The sequence below is a fragment of the Rhinopithecus bieti genome, unplaced genomic scaffold (genome assembly GCF_001698545.2).
Source record: "Rhinopithecus bieti isolate Rb0 unplaced genomic scaffold, ASM169854v2 scaffold_22548, whole genome shotgun sequence".
In the NCBI taxonomy this organism is placed as follows: domain Eukaryota; kingdom Metazoa; phylum Chordata; class Mammalia; order Primates; family Cercopithecidae; genus Rhinopithecus; species Rhinopithecus bieti.
This window is the reverse complement of record NW_016810469.1, coordinates 852,490-864,335: the sequence shown is the minus strand read 5'-3', so window position 1 is coordinate 864,335 and position 11,846 is coordinate 852,490. Positions and strand designations below refer to the sequence as shown.

General features: G+C 45.2%; 2 protein-coding genes across 3 annotated transcripts in view; one reads left to right on the top strand and one right to left on the bottom strand.

Moving 5' to 3' along the window:
• DNALI1 (dynein axonemal light intermediate chain 1) overlaps positions 1–3,366 on the top strand; it is an 11,026-nt gene extending 7,660 nt beyond the window's left edge. Inside the window, 1 exon segment of the mRNA XM_017892127.1 lies at positions 1,543–3,366. Coding sequence (XP_017747616.1) covers positions 1,543–1,578 — 36 coding nt within the window. The 3' untranslated portion in view covers positions 1,579–3,366.
• GNL2 (G protein nucleolar 2) overlaps positions 3,321–11,846 on the bottom strand; it is a 30,451-nt gene continuing 21,925 nt past the window's right edge. The window contains exons 11-16 of one of the 2 annotated variants that reach the window (XM_017892125.1): positions 11,483–11,641; positions 11,161–11,274; positions 5,355–5,806; positions 4,779–4,861; positions 4,178–4,269; positions 3,321–3,516 (exon numbers count right to left, since the gene is read on the bottom strand). In XM_017892125.1, the coding sequence (XP_017747614.1) occupies positions 3,364–3,516; positions 4,178–4,269; positions 4,779–4,861; positions 5,355–5,806; positions 11,161–11,274; positions 11,483–11,641 (1,053 nt within the window). In that variant the 3' untranslated portion in view covers positions 3,321–3,363. The remainder of the gene's footprint in view (positions 3,517–4,177; positions 4,270–4,778; positions 4,862–5,354; positions 5,807–11,160; positions 11,275–11,482; positions 11,642–11,846) is intronic. The other variant, XM_017892126.1, reaches the window with a different exon arrangement.

The window sequence follows — 11,846 nt, the reverse complement described above, 5'->3', positions numbered from 1 at the left end:
TTTTTTTTTTTTTGAGATGGAGCTTCGCTCTTGTTGCCCAGGCTGGAGTGCAATCTTGGCTCACTGCAACCTCTACCTCCCATGTTCAAGCATTCTCCTACCTCAGCCTCCCAAGTAGTTGGGATTACAGACATGTGCCAGCATGCCCAGCAAATTTCTGTATTTTGAATAGAGATAGGGTTTCACCATGTTGGCCAGGCTGGTCATGAACTCCTGATCTCACGTGATCCGCCCACCTTGGCCTCTCAGAGTGCTGGAATTACAGGCGTGTAACACAGAAAGTGAGCTGTTTTTATTGGCTCAAAACTGCAATTGCAAATAAAGCAGCTTTGCTGTCCCCAGGCTAGACCTACCTACAGATCTGTCCAGTATTATTTTATTGGCTGCCAGAGGAACATAGTAAATAACTCCCAAGTATCTTAAGCTTTACGTAAAGAGGGACAGCTCTGGCGGGGTGCGGTGACTCACACGTGTAATCCCAGCACTTCAGGAGGCCGAGGTGGGTGGATCACCTGAGGTCAGGAGTTTGAGACCAGCCTGGCCAACATGGTGAAACCCCATTTCTACTAAAAATACGAAAAGTAGCTGGGCGTGGTGATGTGCGCCTATAATCCCAGCTACTCAGGAGGCTGAGGCAGGAGAATCACTTGAACCCGGGAAGCAGAGGTTGTAGTGAACCGAGATCATGCCATCACGCTCCAACCTGGGTGACAAGAGCAAAACTCCGTTCCCCACCTGCACCCCCCCCCAAAAAAAAGGGACAGCTCTGTATTCACTGGCAGCATTTCTCTAATTAGGTGTCCAGTTGTCTCAGTGGCTGAAAATTTTCCCAGTTTCTCAAACCTCTGGTCCCAGCAGAACTCCCAGGATCTTAAACAAGAGAGCCAATTTTTTTTTTTTTTTTTTTTTTTTTTTTTTTGAGATGGAGTCTCACTCTGTCACCCAGGCTGGAGTGCAGTGGTGTGATCTCGGCTCACTGCAAGCCCCTCCTTTCGGGTTCATGCTATTCTCCTGCCTCAGCCTCTGGAGTAGCTGGGACTACAGACGCCTGCCACCACGCCCAGCTAAGTTTTGTATTTTTAGTAGAGACGGGGTTTCACCATGTTAGCCAGGATGGTCTCAATCTCCTGACTTCGTGATCCGCCTGCCTCAGCCTCCCAAGGTGCTGGGATTACAGGCATGAGCCACTGTGCCCGGCCAGAGAGCCAAATATTTAACTTAGCAGACATATTCTGGCCTGAAATCTGAGCCATGAAAAGCCCTTACAACAATGCATTCAATATCCTTGTCAATGCTTTATATCATACCCGGAGCCATTATTGTGTGGAAAGCAGGACAGCTCTGGCATCTCCTCATGTACTAAGACTGTACGCCAAGCCAGAAATTAGCTAATCTAGAAAATATGGATTTGGGGATCAAGGGGAAAAAGAACGCTTGGAGTGACAGCATTTGGATTATTCTTCCCAGACTTTTATCACCTCTTAGCTATTTGTATCAGGCTGCAAGTTTCAAGTATTAATGGAGTTTGTTTTCGTTTTTCAGGCCCAACTGGAAGGCATTATTGCACCAAAGAAGTGATAATTTCCACATGATAATTTCCAACAAGACACTTGGGAGTTATTTACTATGTTCCTCTGGCAGCCAATAAAATCATCATAAGCCCTTTGTAATAAAAAGCTAGTTTCCTGAGTGAACAAGCTACACCCTCCCCTAACCACCACCTAGGTATTTGTCAGAAGTCACACTATTGCTCCAATGTCATGAAACACCTAAGGTCTGCCAGCCAGCCTCCTGGCTGGGCAATGAAAGATGGTGTGGCCCTGTTAGTCTAAGTGTGTGGCTTCCTAGTCAGCCTTTGATCTGCCAGCTCAAATTCTAAGAAAGTAACTGCTATCTTGTCATCACTCTATACCAATACTTACTTCTGGCCAAATGAATCTGCTTCTCTGCCCCTCAAACTTTTAGTTCACAATTCGTCTTCTACCTTAACTTGGGCTTCCTGCGCCTCTGGCCTTCCTTATTTAATGTCTTCTTATCCCTGCTTGAATGCATTTCTAACTCATTTTGGAGCTTTGGTTTTCTAATGTATTATCCACACCTGCCAGTCAACTGAACCCCTTCCTCCTCGGTTTCAGACTGCCTACGTTAGGAAACGATGGCAGAGTCAACCCTATGGCTTTGGAGAAAGTAAATGTTTGCCAGAAAGGAATACTAGTCACAGTGGCCTTTGTGAGTTGTCTGCAACTCAGCTCTTCCCCCAGCACCGATCTGTTCCCCTTATCCTGCAGAAAATCAAGCCCTGACTCTGCACCCCCCTAAGTAGTGATGTTAATTAACTGAAGAGGTAACCAAATGCAGGTCTAATGACTAATGATTGGAGTATGGCTGCTAGACAACTGCATTTTAGTATTTCTCTTCCACTCTCCTGGTTTTGTAGACCCAGAAGACTGAATGAGTGACATAAATCTTTAGTTCGGGGCAAGGCAGGATGGGCTAGGGTGGTAAGCTGGAGAACTTCCACCCTTCGGTTAGGCTGCACAAGTAACATTACCTAAAAGGCACTAACATGCTCAGCTTCCCCGGAAAGAGGTGTGAGAAGGGACTCTCCTTAGCAGAGCTTCCATCTGTCATCTGTCTTGGGTCCAGTGAGCTTCAAGGCTCACAATGGAAGCACTGTCATTCCCCCAGAAAAGCTGTGTTCCCCAAGCTGAACACACCATACACATTCTCATCTGGAATCTAAGGGGCAGCTTTTACCCTAATCCAGTATCCTGAGGAATTTTAAGGCTCTACTCAAATGACCTGCCTGTGTTGTCATTTCCATGGGAAAGAACTCTTTCCACGAGATCTGCTAGTTCCAGGACTCTACGACAGGAATGTATGTGTCGTAAGTGGGTCCACTTCACAGACTCATTGAGGCAGAAATTACTGTAGCTTTCTCCTATTTCTTCCACACCCAGCCTTCTTGTATCTCAAAGGCCAGGCCGTGTACACTAACGTCCTTGAAATTTGCAGTTCAGTATGCTTCTATTCCAAATCACTCATTACCAACAAAAAAGAAATACCACCCTTTCCATTTTGTAGACCTCATTCCCTATTTCTGTCAGACATTTATATGACAGGGTGACTGTGGATGAACCTCTTAGTTCATCCACAGTCTACCTGAAGTGCTAGACTTTCAAGACTCTTATCACTGAAATCCTTAAGGGTGAGAAGGCTTTATTTCCCTAGCACTGGTGAAGGGCTTCAACTGTCAAACCTCAGAACCAATGCATTATGGCCTTAGAAATGCCAATGGGGCAGGAAGAAAACACAATTTCTAATTGCATGTTTTTGTACAATTTAATAAAAACCTTTTAAACATTACTGCTTTTGTCTGAATTTTTTGCGTTTCTGTTTCTGTCCCTCTGAGTCATTGGTCTTCTTTTTGTTCCTGTTCCTATTTTTCACGTTGTGTGTTTCATAGTAGCGCACACCAACTTTTTTCGGCCGTTGCTGCCGTACTGCTCGCCTCCGCTGTAAAAAATGGCAAGAAAAGATGAAGGAAAAAAAAAAATCCTGAAAGTCATTCACAAAACAGGAGTCTCTGCTTCTCATCTCTGTGTTCTATTTCCCGTGCTGCTTCCACAGCTACTGGAAGCAGTGCTAATGAGGGAGGGCTCCCCCTTAGACCTAAGGTTACTCTTCCATTGTGACTTATGAATCTCCAAGTTACAAATCCACATGTGATCCAACCCTTATCCAATGCGAGAATCTGTTCTGCATCACTCCTGACAAGTCCCCTGCAGCAAGACTGAGCGCTGCTAACCACTCCCCTCCCCAGAAGGCCCTCTCCAGCTCTGAACAGCTCAGCTCCAAAGCTGTCCTTCACAGAGGTCAGTGATCTGCCCAAAACAGATCTGCTCATCGGATCATTTCCCTTGGGACTAGAAACTGACTCCTCTAGAGGACAGTCCACCGGTGTGGAGATGTTGATTAGAAACTCCTAAAACATATGACATGGACTCAAGGACTTTCATCCAGCGGGCCAGCCCCGACCCTATTTATCTGACCTCAACTAGGTCAACGAGGACTGGGGTTCTTGGGATTCAGCTCTAGACCATTTGTTTCAGTGGGTCTTGACAACTGGGGTTCTATTTACTCTACTTGGGCCACACTTAAGACCTACAACACTTACTTCTTTTGATGTAAGCGCCCTGGGAGCTTTATTTGAATGTTCCTGTTCCTCTTCCCTTTGTGCCTTCCGCTTCTTTCCCTTTTTGGAAGGTGCTGGATACAAACAATACACAAACAGGAATTTTCTACTGAAAATTTGTCTATAAATCCAATGGTGGGAACAAGCTTGATGTATCAGAAGGAGGTCACCCAATGTGGACAGAGCAGGTGACCAGAGTGGTGAGTAAAGCAGGCCAAGGGGAGGCCAGCAGGTCAGGATGCCCTGAGCCATGCTCTCAATGTGGAAGCTGATGGTCAAATGGAGGAAAGGATAAATGCAGGAAACACGCCCTCTTCTTTGTCTGTGGACCCACCCTTGGATTCTAAGGTTAATGATGAACCCTTTCTAGGAAGTTTCCTGAATTGTCAATTTAATCCTAAAAAATGTGCAGAATGAAAAGTGGATAATTCAATTTGCATAACAGTATGTAAATTTAAAGTAATCTGCCAGATATGACAAACATTTATGTGGATGACTGAGATAATTTGGAGACGGAACTTAGGTTTCTCAAAACTCTAAAGACGCAAATTATATCTAAATGATTGAAATAATTTATCTTCACCTGTATCATCTACATGTTCTTCCAGCGTTTTTCTTTGTTCTTCAGGTTTTGCAAATATCTTTTCACTCAGTCCCTTGGATATCCTGAAACAGAAAGCAAAGTAACATTCCTCCTCTCACTCCCCCAAATCACATGCTGACCTGGAGACCTGCGACAAACTCACAGACTCAAGAAACCCCACTCCTATCCATGTAGTTATCACCAGTGGAAGAAGTGAACATCCAACATATTTGTAACTCCCTGGGTGTTTCTAAAGCTTCTCATACTGCAGGCAGCTGAATTTTACAAAATTTACAGCTCACTTTTTTAAAATGGCAATAACAGCCAAATGTGGTGGTGCACACCTGTAGTCCCAGCTACGTAGGAGGCTGAGATGAGAGGACTGCTTGAGCCCAGGAGAGTGAGGCCAGTCTAGGCAACAAAGCGAGACCCCGTCTCAAAAAGCAAACAAACAAAAAACCTAATCAAATAAACAAATGGCAATAACCCCATGTAAAAATATGGCTCCGGTACTCATGGCAAAGTTTTGGGAAAGGAATGAATAATCTGCAATTTGTGAGAAGATGAAAATATTACCTGACTGCTGAAAACTTTTTGGCTTTGGCTTTGTCCAGAAACTTCTGGTATTTGGCAATCTTCTCATCCAGGGCTTTAATAACGGCTTTGGTGTCGTTTCCCACATGTTCCTCCTCAGGCTCCGAGGAAGACTCTTCTGCATCATCTCTTTGTTGCTCCTGTTCCTCCTCCTCTTCATCAGAAAAGCTCTCAAGCTCTTCCTCAAGATCTGACACCTCCACAGGAACCAGGTCATCCCCAGAAAACTGAGGCACCACGTTGATTTTACCAAAGTTCTGCCGAACCCGTGTGAGAATCTGCTGCATCTCTGTGTTAGTATCACAGTGACTGTTCTCTTCTGTTTCTTCCTTAATGACAGATTCTGACCCCTCACCTGCAGTTTCTGTGACTTCCTCGCCTGGATTCTTTCGGGCTGCTTCTGGGACAACTTCCAAAGATGGGGAGGGTGGAAGCTATTAAAGGGTGGAAATGGGGGAGAGAAATAGAATCAGAAAATGAAAAATGGAATTTCTGAACTCACACCTTGCTCTTAAACAGTCCTCTTCTCAGGACTAAGGGAAGGTATTGAAAACACCCAAATTTGAGTCATTTCATTGATCTATTTTTAAACCAATGTACATTAAGCCCAGAGACCAGTACTAGGATCAAAGGAATATATATGTAGTTCCATAGGATGAGCCAACTAAGACTATTTAAACCATTAAAACCAACCAATGATTTACCATAGACAAGCAAGGCTCCCTAGACCTTCCAAAGGGAATTGTTGATATAAGCACATGCAAAATCAACACAACAACTACATAAAAATGAAGGCCAGGCTGGATGTGAAAGACTAGAACAGTACTCAGGCATTTGAGGAGGTCCTCTGATTTAAATGTATCCCCCAAAATTCATACATTGGAAACTGGTATGGTTTGGTTGTGTCCAAATCTCATCTTGATTTGTAGTTCCCATAATCCCCACGTGTTGTGGGAACGACCCGGTGGGAGGTAACTGAATTATGGGGGCGGGTCTTTCCCATGCCGCTCTTGTTATGAGTAAGTCTCATGAGATCCGATGGTTTTATAAAGGGCATTTTCCCGGCACACGCACTCTTGCCTGATGCCATGTAAGACATACCTTTGTTCCTCCTTCACCTTCCGCCATGATTGTGAAGCCTCCCCAGCCATGTGGAACTGTGAGTCCATTAAACCTCTTTTTCTTTATAAATGAACCTGTCACAGGTATTTCTTCATAGCAGTATGAAAATGGACTGATACAGAAACTTAATGCCCAATGCAGCAAGTGTTGGGAGGTGAGGCCTAATAAGAGGTAATTAGATCATGAGGGCTCCACCCCCATGAATAGACTGATGTGATCTTGGGGGTGGGTTAGTTATTTTAAGAGTGAGTCTGTTGGCCGGATGTGGTGGCTCACCACTTTTGGGAGGCCAAGCGGGGCGGCATCACAAAGTCAGGAGTTCAAGACCAGCTTGACAAACATGAGGCGACAACCCACCTCTACTTAAAAATACAAAAACTTAGCCTGGGCATGGTGGCAGTATGCCTGTAATCTCAGCTACATCAGGAGGCTGAGGCAGGAGAATCATTTGAACCCACGGAGGCAGAGGTTGCAGTGATGCCGAGATCGTGCCAGCTGCACTCCAGCATGGGCAACAGACGAAAGAATCCGTCAGAAAAAAAAAAAAAAAAAAAAAAAAAAAAGGAGTGCGTTTGTTATAAAAGCAAGTTTGATCTTCTCTTGCTTACTCTTGTCCTCCCACTTTCCGTGATGGGATGACCCTAGTCAGTCGCTGGTGCCTTGATCCTGGACTTCCCAGCCTCCAGAACCATGAGCCGAAACAATTTCTGCTCATTATAATTACCCAGTCTGCAGTATTCTGTTACAGCATCACAAAACAGACTAAAAGAGGAGGCATCTTGAAGCAAGAGTATAAGGTAAGGAGGGGGAGTTCTGTGAGTGAAGAGTTCATAAGGCACTAAGTCTGGGGACCCTGAAATGACTGGCCTGTTTTAAGTAACTGCAAAGACAAAAATGTGCCAAGCTTTCTACTGGTGTTTCACATGTATAATATCATTTTATCCTTGCAACAAAAACTCACAGAACTTAAAGTGATGTTCTCAAGTCAAAAGTGGCCAGGCAAATCACTAAATAAGTACAGAACTATAAAATGCAGGAAACCACACACAAAGTTTATATATACATTTTTCTAGGAAGGGCAATTTTTGGCTTTCAGTTTCTGAAGGGTTTCTGCCCTCAACCAAAAAGAGAAAAACAGAATCACAGAGTAAGGCACATGATAGTGAAACTGCCTCCGAAGGGTTGACAAGAAGTACCTGCCAAGTTCTGGACAGAAATTACAATTAAGCACTAATTAGGGGGCACTTTGGCTCATATCCTTGTTGCTAAAAGTACCGGAACACTAGGTACTGACCATTTGCATCCCCACTGTCCCTACAGATAGGATTTCTGACATTTGGGTCATAAGACTACATAAGAACTGATGTGCATCCCCATTGTTCCTACAGGCAAGATCTCTGACATTGGAATCATCAGGTTTTTGTTTAAGGATTGCTTACAATGTTTTTTCAGATCCCTACTTCCAGCAACCAGTTTGAAGATCCCCAGAGAAATGGGATCTGCATGAGAACACAGCTTCTTCATCTCCCTGTCCCGTGACTTCACCCTGCACTCTTCATCCAACCAATGATCCTCACTCCAGCCTACTCCAAAACCCTTTAAAAACCCTAACCCCAAACTCTTCGTGGAGATGGATTTCAGGATTCTTCCCATCTCCTCCTTTGGTGACCCTATGATTAAACTTCTTTCTCTGATGCAACCTGGTGGTGTCTCAGCGTATTGACTTGCTGTGTGCACTGGGCAACAAATCTATTACGGTTACAACAGTTCTTAAGAATTATCTGAACTACTTATCTACACTTACTGACTAGATATGCAGGAAGGGCTGAAGACAATGCCAGTGTTTCCACACAGGGTCCCAAGAGAGCAGGCATACAGACATCCAGAATGACCCTAGAATCCAGTTGCCAACTCAAAACCCTCCAATGGTTATCCACCATGACACCCTCCCCTGGCCCATGACATTCCAACCACAGTGACCTCCTTTCAGCATCGGGACACACAGAGCACACTCCTGCCCCAGCTGCTCTGGATGCGCTGTTCCCCTTGCCTGGAACATTCTCCCTAGACACTAGCATGGCTCCTGTCTCATATTAAGGGCTCTGCTGAAGTGCCACTGCCTCAGAGGCCTTCCCCGGCCACCCCACACAAAGTACTCCTCATCTCCCCCAAACCCCTTTGCCTGGTTTAGTTTTCCTCACAGCACGCAAGATTTCCTGACATTATATATTTATCTGCTTACTGCCTCCCTGTGATATAAATACCACACTTCCTGGCACAGAGCTCCTAAGACCCTTGGAATTTCCCAAGTGATGGGTATCTTTTGTTATTGGTTACAAGCCCCTTTCCACCATACCTGAGTTGACGCTCATGTGGTGACTCATGATGGACCCCTAGATAGCTTCAGGATGGGGGATGCGCTGGTCACCAGAAAGACCAAGCAGTTGACCACATGGTTGGTGCTTTCAGCCGCTCAGAAGTGAGAAGGGAGACCGGAAATTAAGCCTATCACCAACTGCCACAGATTTAATCAGTCATGTCTATGTAATGAAATCACCATAAAAACCCCTACATGATGGGGTTTGGAAAGCTCTGGGTTGCTGAACACATCAATGTGCGGGGAGGGCACGGAAGTTCTGTCCCTCTTCCCCATGCCTTACCCTGTGCACCTCTTCCATTGGCTGTGACTGAGTTTCATCCTGTATAATACACTGTTAATTGTAAACACAGCACTTTCCTGGGTTCTGGGAGTCCTTCTGGCAAATTACCGAACTCCAGAACCCTGGAATTTGTAGTTACCTGGGCATAAATGTAGATAGCCCACAGCTGCCATCTGAAGCAGGGGACCTAGTCCTTAACTTGTGGGGTCTGTGCTAACTCTGGGAGTTAGTGTCATGACTGAACTGAACTGTCGAGACACTCACCTGGTTTCTGGAACTGCAGAACTGGTATGGAAAAAAAATATGTATTTGGTGTCAGAAGAAACCACACACTCCCTTGCTGGAATGTATGTGCAGCTGCTGTCAGCTTCTCACCACAGCACCACCAGTACCCAGAAGAGTCCATGGCCAATAGGAGACACTCAATATGGGATTGTTGAGTGAATGTATTGGTGAATGAACGAATGAATGAATGATGCAATACACATGAAGAGAGAGAGAAACTTTTACTTGGTTGTCTGATGGTTTGGGCAGGGAGAAGGAAGAAAGTCAATTAAGCTCAGTTTCAGGCGTTCTTTTTTTTTTTTTTTTTTTTTTGAGACAGAGTCTCGCTCTGTCACCCAGGCTGGAATGCAGTGGTGTGATCTCGTCTCACTGCAAGCTCCACCTCCTGGGTTCACGCTATTCTCCTGCCTCAGTGTGCCGACTAGCTGGGACTACAGGCGCCCCCCACCACACTCAGCTAATTTTTTGTATTTTTAGTAGAGACAGGGTTTCACCGTGTAAGCCAGGATGGTCTCGAACTCCTGACCTAGTGATCCACCTGCCTTGGCCTCCCAAAGTGCTGGGATTACAGGCATGAGCCACCGCGCCTGGCTCAGGCTAACTTTCAAATGCTGCAGAATACATTCAACTGAAAATACCTAGCTGCACTGCAACTTGGAATGGAGTCAGGCAAGAGGAAACCAGAACTGTACGGACCCAACGACACTAGCAAGCATAGATGCAAAATTTGAAGACACCATTTCAAGAGACTTGGCTGGGTTCTGAAAAAGGTCCTAGAACTAGAAAGGCAAAACGTTAATGTTGAGCCTTCTGGCAGTCCACTGCCAGGGTGAGGGAATGGGGATAGTAGGAGAGCTTCTGGCCCCAGCCATCAGACTTCTTTCTCCAACTATCAATAGTACCACTCTCCTTTCTCACTGGATCACAGGCTTTTGAGGGCCAGGACTGTTTTCATTCCTATATTACCTGTGCCTGGCACACAGTCAATGCTAATAAATGTTTCTTAAACAAATGAATCTTAGCAATGATTCTGTTTTCTAAGCATAAGAAAAGATACAGGTACCAGAAGATCACTTATTATTTAATGAGCCCTCTTTTTCCAAGGCCCTGAAGACTAGTATCTAAGCTTGGTCTTCTCTCATATGTCTATTTATTAGTCTCCAAATGCACCCCCTAGCAAGGCCATGGCACTGGCACTCTAGAATGAGACAGTGTGGAGTGATCGCCGTGGGCCAGCAGTGGCTCCCAAACAGTGCTTCATCCTCAAAAAAAAGTTTTTTTTATTTTTCTGAGATGGAGTCTCCCTCTGTGGCCCAGGCTAGAGTGCAGTGGCACGATCTTGGCTCACAGCAACTTCTGCCTCCCAGGTTCAAGCAACTGTCCTGCCTCAGCCTCCCAAGTACCTGGGACTACAAGCGTGTGCCACCACGCTGGGTTAATTTTTGTATTTTTAGTAGGGACAGGGTTTCACCATATTGGTCAGGTTGGTCTCGAACTCCTGACCTTGTGATCCACCCACCTTGGCCTCCCAAAGTGCTGGGATTACAGGTGTGAGTCACCGTGCCTGGCCCCAAAAATATTTTTATATATTTAAAAAAATAATAAAACAAGAGACACTGCACCTGAATGAAAACATGCTCTATGAAGAGAGGCAATCACAAGCTACACCAAATCTAGGTTAGGACGCATGCTCCCCAGAGGTGGGCCCACCCTGCTCTTACCTGGGGGGCCACAGGTGGCTCTGCATTGGGTGGCTTGACAAAGAAAGGAATCCGGCCCCTCTGCCAGTCATTGAGGACCATTTTACCCACAGTCTGCAAGTCGGGCTCTCCACCCTGAAAGGTCACGAAGAGATTCCCAATTAAATTCAAAGGACCAAAACCACCTACCACTTTGAGGGTATTTCAGTTGTCCCAGGGGTTCATCATCACTTAAGCGACAAGTTTCACACTGTTCATACATGCATACCAAAAAAAGGCCCATATCATATACATATATGCCTGCAACAGGTATCAGTCTAAATTCTCACAAACGCTGGCTCACCTTTAGTAACTTCCCAGTCCGGAAAGCGAGCTTCTCAAGAAAGTCCTCAGCATTCTCCCAAGAATCAATCTTGTATGTTTTGCTGATATATTCTGGCTTTGCTCGTTCAAGTACAGCACCAATGTGGTCTTCAGGACTCTTAATTTTTTCCACTTGAACCTAAATGTTAATAGGAAATCTCCCATTTACAAACTTTGCTGTGGAAGCAGTGAAGTTCCCACTGTCCTTCGCAGCACTATTTGAAAATAGATTTCAACATCACAAAGCTAGTGGAGACTGGCAGGAGCCTGTCTCTGAGGTCGGCTGCAAGGAGCATTGCTGAAAGCTGACCATAGCCACAGAGCCCAGAACTCAGCTTTAATCC